Source organism: Furipterus horrens, unplaced genomic scaffold (genome assembly GCF_987537825.1).
Source record: "Furipterus horrens unplaced genomic scaffold, mFurHor1.1.pri manual_scaffold_3, whole genome shotgun sequence".
NCBI lineage: Eukaryota > Metazoa > Chordata > Mammalia > Chiroptera > Furipteridae > Furipterus > Furipterus horrens.
This window is the reverse complement of record NW_028327173.1, coordinates 191,235,744-191,256,674: the sequence shown is the minus strand read 5'-3', so window position 1 is coordinate 191,256,674 and position 20,931 is coordinate 191,235,744. Positions and strand designations below refer to the sequence as shown.

The 20,931-nt window shown below is 39.4% G+C and overlaps 1 protein-coding gene across 11 annotated transcripts in view; it reads right to left on the bottom strand.

Moving 5' to 3' along the window:
- The window catches only part of TTLL5 (tubulin tyrosine ligase like 5), a 257,546-nt gene extending 236,638 nt beyond the window's left edge, over positions 1-20,908 (bottom strand). For 3 of the 11 annotated variants that reach the window (XR_016509864.1, XM_090271203.1, XM_090271204.1), the window contains exons 1-5: positions 20,600-20,908; positions 19,142-19,309; positions 12,828-12,934; positions 2,223-2,305; positions 719-825 (exon numbers count right to left, since the gene is read on the bottom strand). Coding sequence is in view for 10 of the 11 variants with exons in the window: in XM_090271203.1 (XP_090127329.1) it covers positions 719-825; positions 2,223-2,305; positions 12,828-12,934; positions 19,142-19,215 (371 nt within the window). In the remaining variant the exon portion in view is untranslated. The remainder of the gene's footprint in view (positions 1-718; positions 826-2,222; positions 2,306-12,827; positions 12,935-19,141; positions 19,310-20,599) is intronic. The other 8 variants (XM_090271195.1, XM_090271196.1, XM_090271200.1 and 5 more) reach the window with 4 other exon arrangements.
- Positions 20,909-20,931: the final 23 nt, after the last annotated feature.

Sequence of the window (20,931 nt, the reverse complement as noted above, 5' to 3'; positions counted from 1 at the left end):
AGAGAAACTAAGCTCAGTCCTCTTAAGGCAATGTCAAGGAACTCATGGACACATTTTAAAACCACCACATAAGTATATCTTTAATTTTATAAGAAACTGCCAAATTCTTATCCAAAGTGGCTGTACCATTTTGCATTTCCCACCAGCAAAATTTTAGTGTTCCAGCTGTACTGCATCCTGACCAGTACTTGGCATGTGTGGGTTTTGTTTGTCTTCAGTCCTTCTAATGCTCTAGTGTGCAAGAGAACCTCGTGTGGTTTTAATTTGCATTCCACTAATGACTATTGATACTGAACATCTTTTCACATGCATCTTTTCACATCTGTATATCTTCTGTGGTGAAGTGTCTGTTCAAATATTTTGCCCATTTTGAGAAAGAGGGTTATTCATTATTGTGTCCTGACAGTTCATTATATATTCTAGATATAAAGTCTTTATTTATGAGATACGTGTTTTACAGATATTTTCTCGGCCAGTCTCTGGCTGGCCTTTTCAAAGAACAGACATTTTAAATTTTGCTGAAGTCCAATTTATCAATTTTTTTCTCTTATGGATTATACTTATATTGTTTCATCTAAGAAATCTTTACCTAATCCAAGGTCATAAAGATTTTCTCCTATGCTTTCTTCTAGAAGTTGTATGGTTTTAGGTTTTACCTTTAAATCTATGATAATGCTAGTTACCTTTAAACGGAACAAAGTAGCTACAAGAGAATTACCTGGGAAAGTGATTAACCTTTTGTGCTTCAGAGAGGGTACGAAGTAAGAAGGGTTTCAGGTGGGATCCTGTCCACATTAGGTTATAGTCAGTGCTGCTTGGGTGAACCTGAGGGCAGATAAAAAGACAAGATAAAAAGACATCAGAGATAACCCCTCTCCAGGAAGAACCATGGAGGAAAAGGTCATAGAGACTTCTCATCCAGAGAACTCATAGGAGTGGCCAAGTTAGTATGTGAGCCTAGCAAGATAGGAGCGGAGAACACAAAAATGGGGATAATCACATTTAAAGTACAGAAGAGCTGGGCAAATCCCAGACACAAAAATTAGAATAAATTAATCCTTCTATGGAAGTCCACAATGTCTTTTAATATTCTTGCATATCAGTGTATGAGAAGAGGGCCCAACCCCAGAACTCCCTTTACAGGGTCCTTTTGTTCCTGCAGATGCTGGGTATAAAGTATTGACAAGAAGTAAAAACTTGGGGGAAAATGGGACAACTGTAATTGAAAAACCAAAAAAATAAATAAATAAAATAAAATAAAAATAAAAAAAAGAAGTAAAAACTTAAAGTAGCAAACCAACTTAGAATTCATTCACTCATTCATGTATAAGAATTCATTTGTCCTTTCCTTCAACAATTATGTACTCTTTGCCGATGATGAGGCAGGTGCCACATTAAACCCTGGAGATAAAACGGCAATAAGACAGGATATAAACCAATACCAGAACTTCAAAGTACCTACTTCAGACCTCAACCTAGGATAAGGAGCAAGTAACCAGACCTTTAGCAACTGTCTCAAAACACCTACAGTGGAAGACTGTTCAGCACTTTTCCTGTCTCTTTTGATATCAGCCCCCAAATTTTCCCAATTTTCTTTGGGAATAACTAGTTTTAAAGGACCTGCCAATCACCTGTCCCTCCCTTCCCCCAAGGAGTGAATCCATGACCCAAGCTGGACTAGTCATTCTATCTCCAGAATGTGATTCTTGAACTAAGAAAGACACAAGGACGACGAATGGAGTAGTCACTTCCACTGAGTGCCTAAAGGAGACGGTCCTGAAGAGTCTTGTCCCAGATCCCTGGAGCTGTCCTGTGTCTCTCCTTCAAAAGGCCTGCCTTTTCCGTTTTGCTCCTGATCCTGTTAGCCATCTGGTGCATGCTTCTCCTACAAATCCGTTTTGGCTTAAGTTAAGGGTCTGTTTCTATTGCTTGCAATCAAGGAAATTTAATTGGGTAACAAACAATTCCTTATAAGCAACTCTGCCTCTAGCCTAAGACTAAAAGCATAGCAAGAAAAAAATCTTTTTTTAAATTATGGAAATGTTTTCCATGTATTGCAAGGAGAAAATGGAAAATCCACTCAGAAATTCCATGCGAATTCTGCATCACCACTGAGCATTAGTCTCATGTACTTCCTAGAGCTGGTGGTAATAACTGACAGTCAGGTGGCTAGGATTTTCAGCTTTTGGAGAGATCAGGTGAAGGAGTCAAAATGAGCTTACTTCATGAAATCCATGGGCTGTCAGAATGCTGCGTACCAGGCGGCTGTCTGTTCGCACAATCTTGTAAGACAAATGATAATGTTCTAGAGAAAAACAGAATCAAGTTCAGTTAACCAGAGTTAACTGGAGAGACAGAAATAAACCGTAAGAGGGTGGCTTGCTTAATTAAACTTGATAACATTATACTGCTATCCTTATGCTACTAAAAGTAGAGGCTGCAGACTATTTTGGACCAAGAGTTCTTAAACTGAAATTTGTTGGGGGTTACTAAACATGTATGGGGGAGGAGAATGACATCTTTGTTTGCACCAATTTCTAGTTGAAATTTAACATTACCTTCAGTTGGGAAAGTAGGCATCAAAGCAGAGTATTATTAGCAGTGCCTGCGACCCTGCCACCAATAGAGATCAGGTATTTTAATATTATTTTATAGTTATCTCAAAATATCACGTATCCTCACAGTATTTAAAATTTACAGAAGTTAGCAGACCTACCATTAGATTGTAATTTAATGCACTAATAAGAAGGCATATATATCAGAATTTGGATTTTTAAAAATATCTTGATAATATTTTAGTACAAGGGATTTTCTTTGTAGTCATATATAATTTTTTTATACACTTATAAAACATTCTGAGCTGTGGCTGGTGTGGCTCAGTGTTGGCTAGACATTGTCCTGCAAAGCTAAAGGTAACTGGTTCAATTCCCGGTCAGGTCACATGACTGGGTTGCAGGCCTGGTCCCCAGCTGGGGCATATGTGAGAGGCAACCAACTGATGTTTCTTTCCCTCTTCTTCTCCCTACCTTCCCCTCCCTCTAAAATAAACAAATAAAATATTTTTTAAACTTCTGAAAAGAGACTCATTAGGATCCATTGCACCAAAAGGGTTAAGAACTCCTGCTCTAAGTAGTATTCAAAGTGATGACAAACAAGGACCTACAACCAAGACTACTCTATCCAGCAAAGCTATCATTTAGAATGGAAGGGCAGAGAAAGTGCTTCTCAGACGAGGTAAAGCTAAAGGAGTTCATCATCATCAAGCCATTAATATATGAAATGTTAGAGGGACTTATTTAAGAAAAAGAAGATCAAAACCATGAACATTAAAAAATTGGAAAAGAGGAAGTAAAACTGTCACTATTTGCAGATGACATGATAGTGTACATAGAAAATCCTTTAGACTCCACAAAAAAACTACTCGACCTAATAAGTGAATTTGGCAAAATAGCAGGGTACAAAGTCAATATTCAGAAATCGAAGGCATTTCTGTACACCAACAATAAAATCTCAGAGATAGAAACTAAAAGAAAAATCCCATTTACCATAGCAACAAGAAAAATAAAGTACCTAGGAATAAACTTAAGAAAAAAAAAAAAAAAAAAAAGCAACAAATTCACAACTATCAACAACTAAATCTAAAAAAACAAATAAATGAACTAAGTAAACAATCAGAATAGGAATAGAATCATACGTATGGTGATCATATGGAAGACTATCAGCTGAGAGGGGGAACGGGGAGAAATGGGGAAATGGTGCATAATTGGTAGGTAAAAAATAGGCAGGGGGATGTTAAGGATAGTATAGGAAATGGAGAAGCCAAAGAACTTCTATGCACGACCCATGGACAGGAATTAGGTTTGTGTGTGTGGTAGGGGGTGGTGGGGGTTGCTTTAGGGGAAAGGGCTGATAGAGGGTAGGGGTTGTTGTGTGGAGGGGAGCAAAGGGAGGAAACTGGGACAACTGTAACAGCATAATCAATAAAATATACTTAAAAAAAAAAAAAAAACCCTTTTCTAGATAGCACTCTGTGGGCAACAATTCTGGGCATCAGAATATCTTAGACCAGAGGTTATAAACTGGTGACCTGAGGGTCAAAACCAACCTGCAGACATGGTTTATTCATTCTTCATTTGCTTTACAAGTAAAATTGAATTAACTGCTACCCTTTTGAAACTCGACGAATTTGTATAAAAGTCTAGATTTCTGGGTTTCTCTTGTAAACCGCAGGCCCCCGCTTGCTCGCCCGCTCTCTGGCATGGCAAGAGTCAGCTGAAGAAGCGCAAGAACGTCCACCCTGTCCAGTTCAGTTCGGCAGAGCCCCCACCAGCCTGGTTCGCTCATTCCCATTTCCTGCCTGGCACCTGCATGCATTCTGGGTCTGTGACCCCTTCTAAGAGGAAAGTCTGTCATCATGTGAGATTTCTACATATCCCCAAGGACTAACACTTACTCTGGCCCATTAAACTCAATCTCTTTCTGAGACCAAAGTAAAAAAAAATAAAAATAAAAAATAAAAAAATAAAATAAACTCAATCTCTTTCTATGCAGCACTACATATAGCCTGAAAAAGTTAGCTAAGAATTCTACAGAACAATGTTTAAAAAGGACTGCATATCACCCTTGTTCTTAGGAGATACTAAGCATTTGAACTAATCCTCAAATGGGAAGGGGAAGAAAGGGAAACAAATGCGACAACATGTTAATAATTGGTGAATCTATAGAGAGAGTATACATGTGTTCATTGTATTATTCTTAAAACTTAGAAAAATGAAAAAATGTTAGGTCTTTTCATTACGATAACTGTGATCACTGACATCTCCACTTTTGCACTCATAAAAAGCTAAAACATCAACTGCAGGAGGCCAGGACTGCTCCGATTCTGGGTCTGTTCTGCAGCGCTTGCCTTGCAGAACCGGGTCACAGGGAAAGTGATCAGTCAAGTGTGTGGAAACACAGCATGATTACGTGGGGACTGACGGAGATGGGAAATCGTAAGAGAAAGAGTATGTCTCCGGAACCAAATTTTCAGGGTTAAAATCCTGGTTCTACTACCTTCTGGCTGTCATCTTGAATAAGTTCCTTCATTTTTCTATGCTCAATTTCCTCACCTTTCAAATGGAGCTGATAACAAAGATACTTACATCATAGGGTAAGTATTTTCATACGAAAACACTCTGTCAGTTAATACATGAAAAGCTTTTAAAATAGTTGATACATAATAAAAATGTTTATATAGTAAAAGAGAAAATACATAGTAAAATAGCTATTAGTACATAGTATCATACATAATAAATTATATTTTATACAGCAAATAAAAAAATAAAAATGCTATTAATACTCTTTCTCCTACTTCTCCTAATATAGAAGAAAAATGTACTTATCACTCCACTCAGTGGCAGAACCTGATTCTCACAGTATGTAAGTATTTAGTAAGCAGTGACCACCTCCTTTTAATCCATACCTACTAACTATAACCCAACTCAGATACACTGAACATGTTCCAAAAGGGGAGCACAAGAAAGGCAGGGTGGAGCCCTGGCTGCTGTGGCATAGTAGATTGAGCATCAGCCTGCAAACCTACTGTTGCTGGTTTGATTCCCAGTCAGGGCACATAACTAGGTTGCATGCCAGATCCCCAGTTGGGGGCACATGAGAGGCAACTGCACATTGACATTGCTCTCCCTCTCTTTCTCCTTTCCCCTGTCTCTAAGAACAGATAAATAAAATAAAATAAAGTAACCTTGTTAAAAAAAATTAAAAAAAAAAAAAAAAAAAGGCAGGGTGGGATGATACAAAGCAACCATGACTGCTGGCAATTTTAACTCAAATTCATGTTCTGTGTCAATGTTCTGTGACCAATAATGCTGATTACTAGTATATGCTTGACCAGACATAAATTAGTGACCCACAGGCCAAATCCAGCCTAAGGACATGGTTTGTTCATTCCTCGTGGTGTTTTACATGTAAAATTGAATTAGTTATCAACCTTTTAAAATTGAACAATTCATACAACAATCTTGATTTCTAGGCTTCTCTTGAAAAACCTGGCAACCCTAGACTATCTCTTCCCTGGCAAGTCAAACCAGAGATTTGCAGGTATAAGCTAAACCTGTCCAGCTGCCCAAGAAAGAACCACCTTGCCCACGCTTTCTTCAATATAAAAACAAGACGCGGGGCATGGTCCTCCTTGACTACTAGCAAATTGCCAAACATCCAATATTGGAGCCTCTGAATCCACACTGCATCAATTCCACTGTGAGCCTGTAGAATTTTCCTCTTCTCCAACCACTTCCATTTAATATCTCAGGAGACAACTTGTAGTGCTAGGCTAGGACCCCTGGCAAGTTCCAGGACTGTAGCAGAGCAAATGAAAACACGGAACCAATAATCTGTCAGCACGGAAGTGCCTAGGGAATGGTGAAGTGCCCTAAGGGCGTTGGTCAAAAATAGCATGGGACACTAGAATGAAGATAAAACTGAAGTTTTTTGCCCTGACCAGTGTGGCTCAGTAGGTTGGGCATCGTCCCACAAAGCGCAAGGTCAACGATTCAATTCCTGGTCAGGGCACATGCCTGGGCTGCGGGTTCAGTGCCCAATGAGAGCTCCTCTGAGAGGCAGCCAAGAGCCATTTCTCTCCCTTTCTTTCTTCATCCCCTCCCCTCTCTCTAAAAATAAATGAATTTTTTTAAAAAAAACTGATATATTTTTACTTTTATAACAAAAGCATAACCCCGTCAATGGCAACATAGTGGAGCCTGCCTTACTGTCGGAAAACTGCAACCACACTGTTGAATGTGGTAGTCACTAACGGCACGCAACTACTGAGCACTTGGCCAGTATGGGAGAGTAACTGAATTTTTTATTTTATTTAACTTTAATTCATTTAAACTTAAATACTGATAGTCAAGTCAGTTATTAGAAAGCTTATTTGAAATAACTTGAGCATATAAATTTATTTTTCACCTAAAACATTTATGGCCTCTAAACCCAGATCAAGTCAAGTACTCCCAATGAAAGTTTTACACCGCACTGAGATGTCCTCTAAGTGTAAAATACACATTGAATGTAAAACACTGGAAGATGTGGAAATGATATTTTGGATTAAATTAAATTATTATAAAAACTAATTTCACCTACTTCTGTCTACTTTTTAAATAAAGCCACTGGAAAATTTACATATGTAACTTACATTATAATTCTATTGAGTGCTAGTCTATACAAACACAAACTTATGAAACTGACACATTTGAAAGCATATTATAAAATGATACTTCATTCTAGAAAAAGTTATTTTAAACTGAAAATACCTGTTGCCTCTAAAATGAAATCCCATTTACATGTTCAAAGTATATACAATTTTGAAATAAAAAGGGATATAGTGAGAAAAATATGCATTCCTAGAATATTTAACAAATCATATTAAATCATATTGTACCAAAAATGTTAACAGTGAATGCAACGAAATAGTAACCAGAGCAAACAAGGTTGGCATCTAACCTAAGATCAACAGAAGATAACTAATGTTCCAGTTACACTTCTCAAGAGGATTTAACCATAGGATTATGATCTCAGCAGATCTATGTCAGCTATTTAGGAGAGGAAAAAGAAAAACAAAAAACACCAAGAGTGTTTAACAATTCAGAAATCTGAGGTAGCAACTAGCAAAAGTCATTGAAATTGTTCTTTACATATGGAAGGTGGAAAATATTATTAAACCTTAAGGAATTGAGAAGATACTGATAATTCAAAAATAGAGTTTGAGAAAAAAGTTCAGTCACTTTTTCTGTAATCACAGGAATGTGCCCCTCAACCCCCCAAAGCCCAAAGGCTTATAGGTTCTAGAAAATAGTGATTGCTTGACTAATGGGTAAACTTACATTGATGGATGATAATTTCCAACAAATGTTAGGTATTCTAAAAGAGAAGGGTCTGCCCTTGCCATGAAATACATAGATTAATGTATGTGACAAGCACACCAAAAGAAATATGTTTGGGGGGAATTATTTACTTCTATTGTTTTCAAACCACATTTGACATTTTGACTCAAGTCATATTTTGAGGGAGTTTCACAGCAAATGCTAGCAAATCTTCAGTTGCTCAGGATTCAGAGAATATAAATGTACCATGTCCCTTTAAGTGGTAACCTAGCAACTTGCTGAGGGGATTAGAACACAAGGAATCCTAAGGAGGAGGGAAGAGTCAAATCCCAGAAGCAGGTGTTCACCATTATCTAAACTCCTGGCTTATTATACAGCAAGAATAGCTCTAAAAGTAATTTCAAAGTAGAGCAGATCCTATTCAACAAGTAGAGTAAATTTTGTGTGCATACTATGTGCCAAATATTAAATAACATTTATTTCTCACAATGCCTGCAAAATAGGTATTATCTCCATTTTACTACCATGAAATTAGTTAAGATGGCTTCATGGGCCCTGGCTGGTGGGGCTCAGTAGGTTAGAGAATTGTCCTGCACACGGAAAGGTCTCAGGTTCGATTCCCAGTTAGGGCACATACCTAGATTGAGTTCTGATGCTGGACATTAAGGTTCCTAAACTGAGGCATGTTCTCATGCCTCTCGATCCAGGTGTTCTATGACCTGAGACGGTGAGCTAGACTTGCTAGCGCCGACAGTCTTTGACTGATCAGGCCTCAGGGTTTCAAGACATTCTGTGACTTAAAAGGAATCTTGCTGAGTACTCCATCTTCCCTGATGTGGACAAGGAAACCAAACAAAGCCGAGCACAGGTAGCACAGGTAGTGCTTAACCCTGCGTGCTTTCTGTTAATGGTTAAGGAACAGCGTAGCCGTTCCCATAGTCTTAAAAGAATAGATGATTGAATTCCTGTTATTTTCTGTTTTTGAATCTATAAATGATATATAGTCTTGTTTGATAGGAATCATTCTTTATAGTTTATATATTAACCTCCTTTTGTTGTAATCCCAAGTAATTGTATATTGTAATCAATATTGGAATGTGCCTGTGAGCTCATTCCTTACCCTCCCTATTGATTTCTATACTTGTAAAACTCAATGAAAGGAGAGGTCTTTGCACCGCTCGCTGCTGACCTGCCAGAGCGTGTGGCAGCCCTCCAACCAACTCATTCTCCTTGCTGGAATTACTTCCGCACCCTCGACCACATTTAATACAACAGAGTTCCATAACCAATCAATGTTTCTCTCTCACATCAATGTTTCTCTCCCTCTTTCTCGCCCTTCCTCCCCTGTCCCCCTAAAATCAATAAGCATGTCCTCAGGTGAGGATTAAAAAAAAAAAAGGATGACTTCATAGGTGAATTTTATCAAGCATTTAAAGAATTAACATCACTCCTTCTTAAACTCTTTCAAAGAGGAGGAGGAGGGAACTCATTCTATGAGGCCAGCATTACCCTGATACCAAAGTCAGATAAGGCATAAGAAAACTACAGACTAATATCCCTTATAAATATAAATGCAAAAATTCTCAAAAAATACTAGCAAAACAAATCCAGCAGCATATTAAAAGGATTATACACCATGACCAAGTGGGGTTTATTTCAGGAATGCAAGGGTGGTTCAACATACAAAAGTCAAGCAAACATCAAAATTACAACCAAACTACACAACCATCATTCAGAACTACCAGAAATTAAGCTGAAATTAAGCTGAATAGAAGTCCTACAACTATGGAATTAAAGAAGAAACCACAATGCAACTAGTAGGAGGAGCAGAGTGGTGGAATGGGCTGTTCCAAACCCACATATGGCTGTTAAAAATCAGAAGGGATATCTCAGGAGCAAGGGGTCCCAGCCTGAAACCAGGTCCCCCAGTCCAGGGTTCCAGTGACAGGAAGATAAGTCTCCATAACGTCTGGCTATAAAAAACAGCGGGGATTAAGGCTGTGGAAGACAGAAACTTCTGGAATCTCAGGCAGTTCCTCTTAAAGGACCCATGCATAAACTTACTTGGACTCACTTCCTCTGAGTTCCAGTGCAGGGGCACCAGAGACAAATGGGGAGGAACTGAATTGTTTGGCATCAGGGCAAGAGCTGGGGGGCAGCTTTCTCCCAGACAGAAGTGCTGGCAGAAGCCATTGTTCCTTTGTTGAGCCCTCCCCCCACAAAGCCAGCAGGCTGGCACAACATCTGAGTCTCCATCAACCTAGTTCACACTATTTACCCACCCTGCTTTTGGGCCCACCCAAGCTGTTTCCAGTGGCTTTTACATACAAATGGTTTGTCTTGGCTCATATCTCAGATTTTCCTAAATTCTCTCAAACAAGCAGCATCAGGCCTCAGCAAGACCTGTACCTCTCACTAAAAGCCCCAGGCCCAGCACCAGCAGTAGCCAGCCTTGATTCACAACTTGGCATTGCTTGGGTACCTCCAATTCCAGTCCAAGTAGCAGCCATCTGCAGATCACTTTGTAGCCTATGCCAGGTGGCCCTGGACAGAATAAAGGTGGTGACTGACCTTGTATGTGCCAACAGCAATCAAGGCTCAACTACAGAAGGAAGGTATACACAGCCCACAAGTGAGTGCACCTCAAGTACCCAGCTTGGGTCATAGGAGAGGCTGTGCCACTGCACCCTACAGGATGCCTACTTCATTAGACTACTCTACCAAGCCTGGGAAACATAGCAACTCTACCTAATATACAAAAACAAACAGAGAGGCTGCCAGAATAAAAACAAATGATAATAGTATAAGGAGCCTCTGGCACAACTTCAAGCATACCACCATTCACATAACAGGGGTACTAGAAGAAGAGAGCAAGAAATTGGAAATGTATTTGAAAAAAATAATGACAGAAAACTTCCCTAATTTGGTGATGAAAATAGACATACAAGTCCAGGAAGCACAGAGAGTCCCAAACAAGATGAACCCAAAGAGGCCCACACCAAGACACATTATAATTAAATGCCAAAGTTTAAAGATAAAAAGAAAATCTTAAAAGCAGCAACAGAAAAGCAGTTAGTTACCTACAAGGAAGCTCACATAAGACCGTCAGCTGATTTCTCAAAAGAAACTTTATAGGTTAGAAGAAATTGGCAAGAAATATTCAAAGTGATAAAAAGCAAGGACCTACAACCAAGATTACTCTACCCAGCAAAGCTATCACTTAGACTTGAAGGACAGATGAAGAGCTTCCGAGACAAGAAAAAACTGAAGAACTAAAGTTCATCACCACCAAACCAGTATTACATGAAATGTTAAAGTGTCTCCTTTAAGAAAAAGAATATAAAAAATATGAACAACAAAATGGCAATAAATACATATCTGTCAACAACTGAATCTAAAAAACAAAATAAACAAGCAGAACAGAAACAGAATCATAGATACAGAGAATGTTTTTCTGGTTTCCAGATGGAAGGGGGGTTGTGGGGATGGGTGAAAAAGGTGGAGGGATTAAGTACAAATTGGTCATTATAGAATAGCCATGGGGATGATAAAGGACAACATAGGGAACATAGTAGCCAAAGAACATAAATGCCTGACCCATGGACATGGACAACGATGGGGAGATTGCCTGAGGAAGGGGGGGTGTCAGTGGAGGGGGGCAAAGGGTACAAAATTGGTACAAATGTAATAGCATGAACAATAAAATATAATTTTTTAAAAAGTCAATCAGTGTAATACACCACATTGAGAATGAAGGAAACAAAATAGAATCGTCTTAAATGATGTACATAACACATTTTACAAAATCCAACACCCTGTATCATAAAAACATTCAATGAAGGACTAGAAAGTGACTTCCTCAACATGATAAAGGGCATTTTGAAAAACGCACAGCTAACATCATATTGAACAGTGAAAGACTGGAAAGCTTCACCAGGAAGATCAAGAACAAGACAAAGATGCCCACCTTTCACCTCTTATACTCAACATTGTCCTGAAGGTTCTAGTCAGAGCAATTAGGTAAGGAAAAGAAACGAAAGGCATTCATGTTATAAAGAAAGAAGTAAAATGATCTCTATTTGCAGATGACATGCTTTTGTATACAGACAATCCAAAAGAACCACCACACACAAAAAACTGTAAGCTAATAAATGAGTTCATCAAGGTTTCAGGATATAAGATCAATATACAAAAATCAATGGAATATTAGGAGTCCAGAAATGAACCCATACACCCACAGACAATTGATTTTCAATAGTGCTGAGAGTATTCAATAAAGAAATAGCAGTCTCTTCAACTAATTGTACTGGAACAACTGGATATGCACATGCAAAGCAATGAAGATAGACTCTTACCTCACACCATGTAAAAAAATTAACTCAAAATGGATCAAAAGCCATTTAGCTCTAAATATAAGAGCTTAAACTATAAAACTCACAGAAGAAAGCATAAATATCATGACCTTGGGTTAGGCAATGATTTCTTAAATATGACAGCAAAAGCATAAGCAACAATAGAAAAAATAGATAAAGTAGATATCCTCAAAATGAAAACCATTGGCTCATGAAAAAACACTATCAAGAGAGTGAAAATACAAACCACAAAACAGGAACAAATATTTGTTGCACACCACTGTGAATATACTAAATGCCAATGAATTGTACATTCTAAAATGGCTACAATGGTAAATATTGTTTTGTATATTTTAATCACAATAAAATAACACTAAGTACATCTATACATAATTCTGAAAAAATTCAAAAAGAAAAAATTTAATATGCAGAAAGCAGTACAAGAAATCATAAACAGTCCTTTCAAGTATTACAAACCAGTAGAGTCTTCTCACAACTGAGGCCATTTCCCGGTCTATAGGGTTAGCAATTTCTGCAAGACAGGCTGTCAGGGCCATGCTCCAGCCCTGCCTTCTGTAGGGGAAGTCACACTCACCTCCAATTACTCGAATATTGTTGTCCTTTGTCAGAATTGCCTCAGCATGGAATACCAAAACTGGAATTCTCCTGCAGCCTCCAGTCCACATGATACATGGATTATCCCTACAATCACAACGAAAGCCTTTATTAATTTACAACTCAAAATCTGAACTGCTGAAGCAGATCACTTGGTTGGCCACTTAAAAACTTTCCTCCTCCTCCTGAAACAAGAACCCTAAATGTCCTGTGGGAAACCATTCACCTTCCATTTCTAGCCACGTGATTTAAGATTAACTCCATCCCTGATCCAGGGACAAGCTTTGACTAGTTTCAGTCCATCCGGGCATTGTATCCCCCAGTGAAAGGGGCTGCTTCAGGGATGAGCACATAAGCCAACTGGAGCCAGCGAGGGTCAGGTGACATGTTGTGTGACCCTCCGAGAAAGCAAGGCTTGCTTTCTGTTCTCTGGCAGCCACAGAAGAAATGGCCTCTCCTCCCCTGGGTGGAGTTTAAGAGACTGACAGGGCTGCAAGTGCTACTGCCATTCTGTGGCCTTGACGGCAGAGTCTGGACATGTTGATGAAGGAGGAAGTTGGGGAAGCCTGATGGGAAGAAGGAGAGAAATGAGATCCTGAGTGGCACCCGCAGAGCTGCGGAAGCAAGTCTTTCCTAAATAAGAGTTAATAAAGTCTGTTTATTTTTAGGACAATTGTGTTTTAGTCCCCAGCACACATAAAGAATCCTAACAAATCTATTCACAATCATTCATATACCCCTCTAACATCCTGTCGTCCTTTTTAAGCCAATTTGATGACTCATCCTAAGATTCTACACTAGCAACCCTAAATTAATACCAGTACCCCAATTAAAAACACGTATTTCAAATAAAACCTTACTAAATGGAACAATACATATTTTTCTCCAGAGAAGGACCTCTGACTTTATTCTCTTTCCCTAGCCTCAGGAAATCTCAGTTTAATCTATCTTAAATGTGTATTTACCCACAGACCAGGAAACTTCAACCTCCTTAGTGCAGGGAGGTAGAAAGGGAAAGAAATTACCTGAGCACCTCGTAAGTGCCAGGAATTAAACTAAGAGTTTTCATATTATCTCATTTAATCTCTTGCCCCCACTATGAACTGAAGGAAAGCCATTCAGAGAGGTTAAGTGATTTACCAAGGTCATACAACTGGCCGAATACAGGAAAGGTATATGAACCCAAATATCTGTGCTCTTTCCCACCCTTCCATCACTCTGATCACATTTCATGATGTTCTGTATACAGAACGCCTTAAACTCAACTCTTTGGGAGCTTAAACTAATCAATTTCTTAAATAGAATAAGATCCATTGAGCCAAGATTCAGTCTGCTGTCAAAAACTCACTGACCACACCCTTGACAAAGGACAGACCACAAATCTCAAGGCCAATTCAGGCCTTCCCAACCCAAGTTTAAAAGGATCCACACTTTGAATGAACAGGCTGCCAGACTACCAACTTAGAAGGCAGCCTTCAGACTTGGGATGACCTGCCAGACGCCTTTTGGTGAGGAAAGCAAAGAACACCATACCTAGTTCATTCCCTGTTTTCTAGAAATGGAATGTGGGTGCTTATTGTTCCTGCTCTTTGACCTGGGTGATAGAGCCCACTTGTGGAAAATAGTGTTTAAAGTGAGCATGTTTAGCAAGAAGAATGTTTTTGTTTTGCTTGCTTTTTAATTTCAAACACCTGCCTGTAAAATGTGGGCACTACGCCAGATTATTCCTGATCTCTTCCAACTTTAATTTTTCCACTGTATTTCCAAGTCAGAGGACAGAGGGGGAAAAAAGGCGGCCTAAACTACAAAGTCTTGGACAGAAACTTTGGAAACTATCCAAAGCTGCCTGTCAATCTAGCATGAGCTACAAACCGGCACAGCTGCGCCTTATGACTTACAAACAATGGATTACTGGATAAGACTGACAAGTCAGAACACAAACAACAGACACACAGCTGAGCAGAGCCAAGGCCCTACCTACACTATCTGTGGACAGCCAAGTCCCTGACAAAAAAATCTTTTCACCTACAACATACAAAAAGATAAAAGACGTAGCAGACAAGTTATTAATTCAGTAAGGTCAACTAAAACATACTTAAGGCAGATGCTAAGTTGCCATTAAAATCATGCTCCCACCAGGTGGTGCTAAAGGGAAAAGATTCAAAGTAACTAGGATGGGACTTTAAATTTTCTTTCACGCCAGAAACTGGTATATATTAAGAAAATATGCTTTACAGGCATGAAAGAACAAAGCATTTGAATGATTAATTACCAAAGTAGACCAGTTTTATAATTTACTTTCTTGAAAGTCTAAGAACGTTTCGGTTTTTAAGAAGCAATTTCATGAGGAATATATTATTCTTCACTCCTGGGATGCAACCTACATAACTCAAAGCTTCTATGCCTTATTAATATCAATGCCCCCTCTGGAAATGCCTTCCCCACGTCTCTCTATTCATTTAACCCCACCCTCCAAGGCCCAGCTCACCTCACCACCTCCCTGGAGCTTTGCCCAGCTCCTCCATCCCTCAGTGATGCCTTCTTCTCTGAACTCCTGTAGCACTCACTATATAATCATTTGTTGATGACCTTTTATTTTTTCCATGTAAATGTTGATGATCTTTTCAACTGATATAATGCCAGCTTTTTAAAAAAAAGATTTTATTTATTTTTAGTGAGAGGGGAAGAAAGGGAAAAATACAGGGAGAAACACACTGACATTGATCGATTGATTGCCTCTTGCATACGCCCCAACCAGGGGACCGGCCTGCAACCCAGGCATATGCCCTGACTGGGAATCAAACTGGCAACCTTTCGCCTTGTGGGAAGATGCCCAAACAGCTGAGTCACACTTAGCCAGCTTTTATGATAGAACTTAAAGTTACTGTTCTGTCAGTGACAAAAGAAACATCAAATCCTTTTCTGAAAGTTTCCACATCTACATATTAAGTTTGTATTTGGGATCCCCAAACAAAATATAGAAAAAGAGCCCCCTTTACATTTACTTTTTGAGATAATTCCATGGGAAACAAGGGCTGCATGGAGAGTTTTTGTCAGTTTCTAGTACTGAAATCCAGGATTACAAGGTATTAAGACTTTAATACAGCCTAGGAATCTGAGCAGATCTAACAGATGTCCATAGACATGCATCTATGGATCAAATCAACATCCTTAAATAATTTTAGGCCTTCTAATTTCCAAAACCTTTTTAAATGTAAGCCTATTGCTCTAAGTGTGAACAAAACTGACCTAAGATTCCTAATGTATAAAACGAGTGTCTGATAGACATGAGCTGATGGAACAGGATCAGCAGTCAAAAACCAACAGTGAGAGTTTGAAAAAAAGGGGAGCAAAAGGTTCATGAATTTGGATTGGGGGAGAGCAAAAGTGGGGAGGGGGGCATTATACCTTTATTTTCACTAATTCTTACTAGAAATTTAATATTTCTCAATTATGAATATAGGCAGCAAAGTACATCACTATTAGCATTATCTGAAATTAGATTTTTTAACACCATTTTACAGTTGATCCCAGTGTAGTAAAACATCATTTACATTTATCACTACTTCTAAGTTATGGTATAAAACTTGCTACTGGATCACCTGTGGTCACAGTCTTCCTTACCTAGTTCGATGAGGCTACCCAAAGATCTATCATCTCTCTGCCAAGCAATTACTCAGCTCCCAAATGGTGGCATCTCGTATTGGTAGTCCAGACATCTATGGTGTTTCCCAGTATCTCCACTTCTAAGTATTAATCCACCCCACAGTGTAATAACTTTATGCAAACTAAGCAAAAAGTCTTCCTGCTGCTGTCTTTAGAAAATAAAATTTAACTTTCCCATGTTTTAAAAGAATGATTTTGTGATTTAATGTGTAAGAAAGTGCAAATTACTGTAATTTTAAAAAATCTTTTGATAACTGCAATGTAATTGGTATTTTTAAAATGATCTGTATTTTATTTTATGCACTTAAAAATATTATCCCCTGGCTGGTGTGGCTCAGTGGATTGAGCACCGGCCTGCGAACCGAAGGGTTGCCAGTTCGATTCCTAGTCAGGGCACATGCCTGGGTTGTGGGCCAGGTCCCCAGTTGGGGGCACATGAGAGGCAACCACACATTGATGTTTCTCTCCTTTTCTTTCTCTTTCCCTTCCCCTCTCTCTAAAAATAAATAAAAAATATATAAATACACACACACACACACACATATATATATAATCTCATAAGGGATCCACAGCATTAAAAAGGTTAAGAACATCTGATCTAACGTGACCTAAATCACACATTTACTCATTCAGTCAGTCTTTCAATCAGCAAGTATTTATGGAGCACCTACTATAATACTAGGTTGAATATTTGACTGTTTTTGACCTACCTAAATGGCAATTTCATACAGTTCTACCTAATACTTGTCGGGCCCAACCTCAAAGCCCACTAAGAAGAGAGATGTTTATGGAATAAAAGAAACTGGAAAGACTGATGCTTGGAGCAGAAGTTAAAATTTTGTGAAATGGGTAAGAGGCAGCACACAGAAAACAATAAGTCATAAGGACAAAGTGGCCAGAGGGAATTCTCCATTTAATTATCCTGAATGAGAATGACCCAAATATAATGTCAAATCTCTATTATTTTCTACAACCTAATGGTGATGAGAAGACTTTCCCTAAAGTTTTATTAATGCTTCAATAATTTTTTCAAGTTTTAATATTAAATACTGAAATTTCCCACTTTATAATAAGGAGTCCACTTTAGCCCTGGCTGGGTATCTCAGTTGGTTAGAGCACTGTTCCCAATATATCAAGTTTGCAGGTTTAATCTCCAGTCAAGGCACATACAAGAATCAACCAATGAACGGATAAGTAAGTGGAACAAACTGATGTTTCTCCCTCTCTCTCTCTCTCAAATCAAATAAGAATTCTTTTCAAAAACCCTCACTTCCCTTTAAAAAAAGAAGTCCACTTTAAGGTCCATATTAAAGCAAGTAAGAATAATGCCTTACATATGTATGGCACTTTATAATTTACCAAGTAGTTTCATATACATTATTCTATTTGATTCTAACCATACTCCTACAAAATAGCCTGAGAGATATTATCCCCGTTTTCTCAGGTTATAGAGCACACACATATCCAAGGGGACCTGCAGTAAATCTTCAAAACTAATCTTAACTATAAGCCAGTTCTTTCCCTTTGTTCTCTATGTCAAGTAATAAGGTTAAAGGAGGTAAAATAGCAAAGTGTTTCAAAATTCAGTAAAACTAGGTCTGAATCTCAATCCATCGCTTACTTTCTACACATCCCTAAGGAAGTACTTTGACATTTGTGAGGATGAATTTAATAAAGTAGGAATAATAACATCTTCAGCTCAAATGAGATACAGTAGTTAAAGCCCTTATCATTATCTATAGCAACTGCACTTACCACTAGCATTTATATTCGATTATGAGAACCCAGTAATCAAGAACTTTGACTCTTATATAAAAAGAACTCAGGAAAGCAATGTGGTTCAACAGACATAGCACAGGCTATGGCACTCTAATGCCCTGCCCCAGAATTACTCTGGTAAGTCACCTGACCTCTCCATATTATCATCATTCTATCACTGTAAAGGTTTTTGAGAAAAGTAACATAACCAACGTCACGGTGCTTAGAGATCTACTTTTCCTAACAACTAAACATTTCAAAATCTCCCATGTTAGTAGCTCTGATCAGGAGTTTACCAGGAGCTACTACCTGGAACATCTAGAGCCAATGTTCACTCACAAGTCCAGAGCTTTATCTCATTTCAGACAAGCACTGAATAATAAGATCTTTAACAGACAACACCAAAGAAGGATATTGGATAAAAGAATATATACGAGTGGTGCGCTCTTCCTCCCAGGCGTATGCTGGCACCTTTCCCTTCGCTTTCTCCTTCCCACAAAGGTGTGCATCTCCTAAACTCTAAGGGACCCCAGGAGACTTGCAACCAGGGAAGCAATCGGCAGCGGCAGCTCACCCCAGACTAACCTCCTGAACCTGTCTCCAAGGCCCCCTTCCCTCTGACTTCCCACTGAGCCTAAGTAGCCCCACCTAGGCTCATTTCTTTCCTATAGCATTTCTAGAGCACCAAGGCAGCCCAGCCTAGGCTCTCTCCTGTTGCTTCTTCTATCCTAAGCCCTTCCTTGTTTCACTGTTTCACTGTCTCCAGTAATAAAAAAAAAAAAAAAAAAAATTTTAAACAATGTATAAGTAAAAGAGAACTGTTTTCCATCCTCGAGACAAAGGTTCAAATGCAGACTGGCTGTTACTTACTCTTCGCTTACCACCTCCTCATCCTCTGAGGACGATGCTGTTTCCTCCAGGTCCCTGGCCAACACGATTGGCATTTCCTTTAGGGTTTGTCATGCAGTCAGCAGACGGGGCCTCAGAGACCTTTCCCTGCAGATTCACTGGATCAAACAATTTGGGTGGCACAGATACCTGTAGGAGAGCCAAATGATTTAAAACACGATGCAATAACTATCTGTCAATAATTGGTGATGATCTTCCAAGAATATTAACCTAAATGGTGCCCAACCTCTACAACCTCTAGAAGCTTACCATTTATCACAGTTCCTCACAAATGCCCCAAATCGAGTTTTTTCCCCAAACATACTGTCTGTCCTCTGTGTATCTTAAGAACTGTTATGAAGTTTGACTTTCTCATTTTTCTTTTCTATACAGTATCTAAAATGCACCAAAAGACAGACTTACTTAACTTTTCAGGAAAGTCCGAGGTAGGAAAATGATTGCCTAAAACATAGATTCCTTCCTAGAAAAATCTGACCTGAGTTAAAAGTAAAAACTCAAGATTTAAGATCGTTGCAAAATTTTTTTAGCTTCTATGACAAATACACAGATAAAATGCCCTCATGTCTCCACTAAAATTCAACTACTGAACCAAAAGATTAATATATTCTCCTGAATCAAGGTCATACATAGCCGAAAAAAAAGCCCTTCCAAACACTCTCAAAAATTACTCTCCCTTGCTAAAAATCACAATCTGTGTCCTGAATCTCAAACAGACATTAAAATTAGGATATTTCTAATTTCTAATCTAAATCTTTTCCATAGAGTAAAAGTATATGTTCACTGTGTTTGAGAAAGAAATAGAAATTAGATAAAGAAAATGAAAATATTAAAATGGCCATAATCTCATAATCCAGAGATAACTACTTGATGTGAATCTTTCCGAACCTCATTTTGCTATGCATTCATATATACGATCAAATTATACACTAAACAAAAAATGCCGATCCCGATAATGATCCCTACAGATCTGCCGCGGAATGGGCAATATTTAACAACTTCCAAAGGCGCTCTTCTGAGGATTCCCATTAGGATTTCTCGATCTTTCACAAATGTTGGCATGTCCTTTCAATTAAAACAAAATCTCCATCCAGGAAGGGATGCCAACCTGTCTTAGCCTGCCTGCGGAGCGGGAAGAGACAGGGCAGGGCGTTCGGTAGAAGATTAAGGACACTAGCCAAGAAGCGTCCTCGCTCTAAAGGGATCAGCCACTCAGCCCCACGCCTGGCTCACTCCAATTCCGGGCAGGCCCGCAGAGGTTCCCCGCGGGAAGGACGCTGGTTACTCCGCCGAAGCAATTAAGCGCAGCGCGCCCGGAAGCCTACAGCTGTTCCCGCACTCTGGGAGGGAAGTGCAGCGGACCGCGCCCGCCCAGACCCGGGAGCGCACCTCCCTTGAGTAGGGGAGCGCGCTGACGTTTACCTGTCTCATCTTCCCATGGCTCGGGGCGGGCAGCCGGGGACCGCGCTCTGCGCCTACCTCTCTCCTTCCCCAGCCCGGCTCACCGCTGCAGCGGACGGCTGCTTCCCCCGTTACTACAACAACCAACAAGCAACCGCCCGCTCGGAGCCACTGCGCAGGCGCCCGCCACCGGGTGCTGACAACGCTAGCTTTCGGGCGCGGAAGAATGTCGTCACCACTGCGCAGCACAGGCTCAGAGCTCTCTATTAGCAGAATCTTGACATCTCTCCGCTTTTCTTCCCTCCTCCCCTAAAGGGTTGAATCCAAGCCCCAAGTTCTTCCGCCAGGCTCAA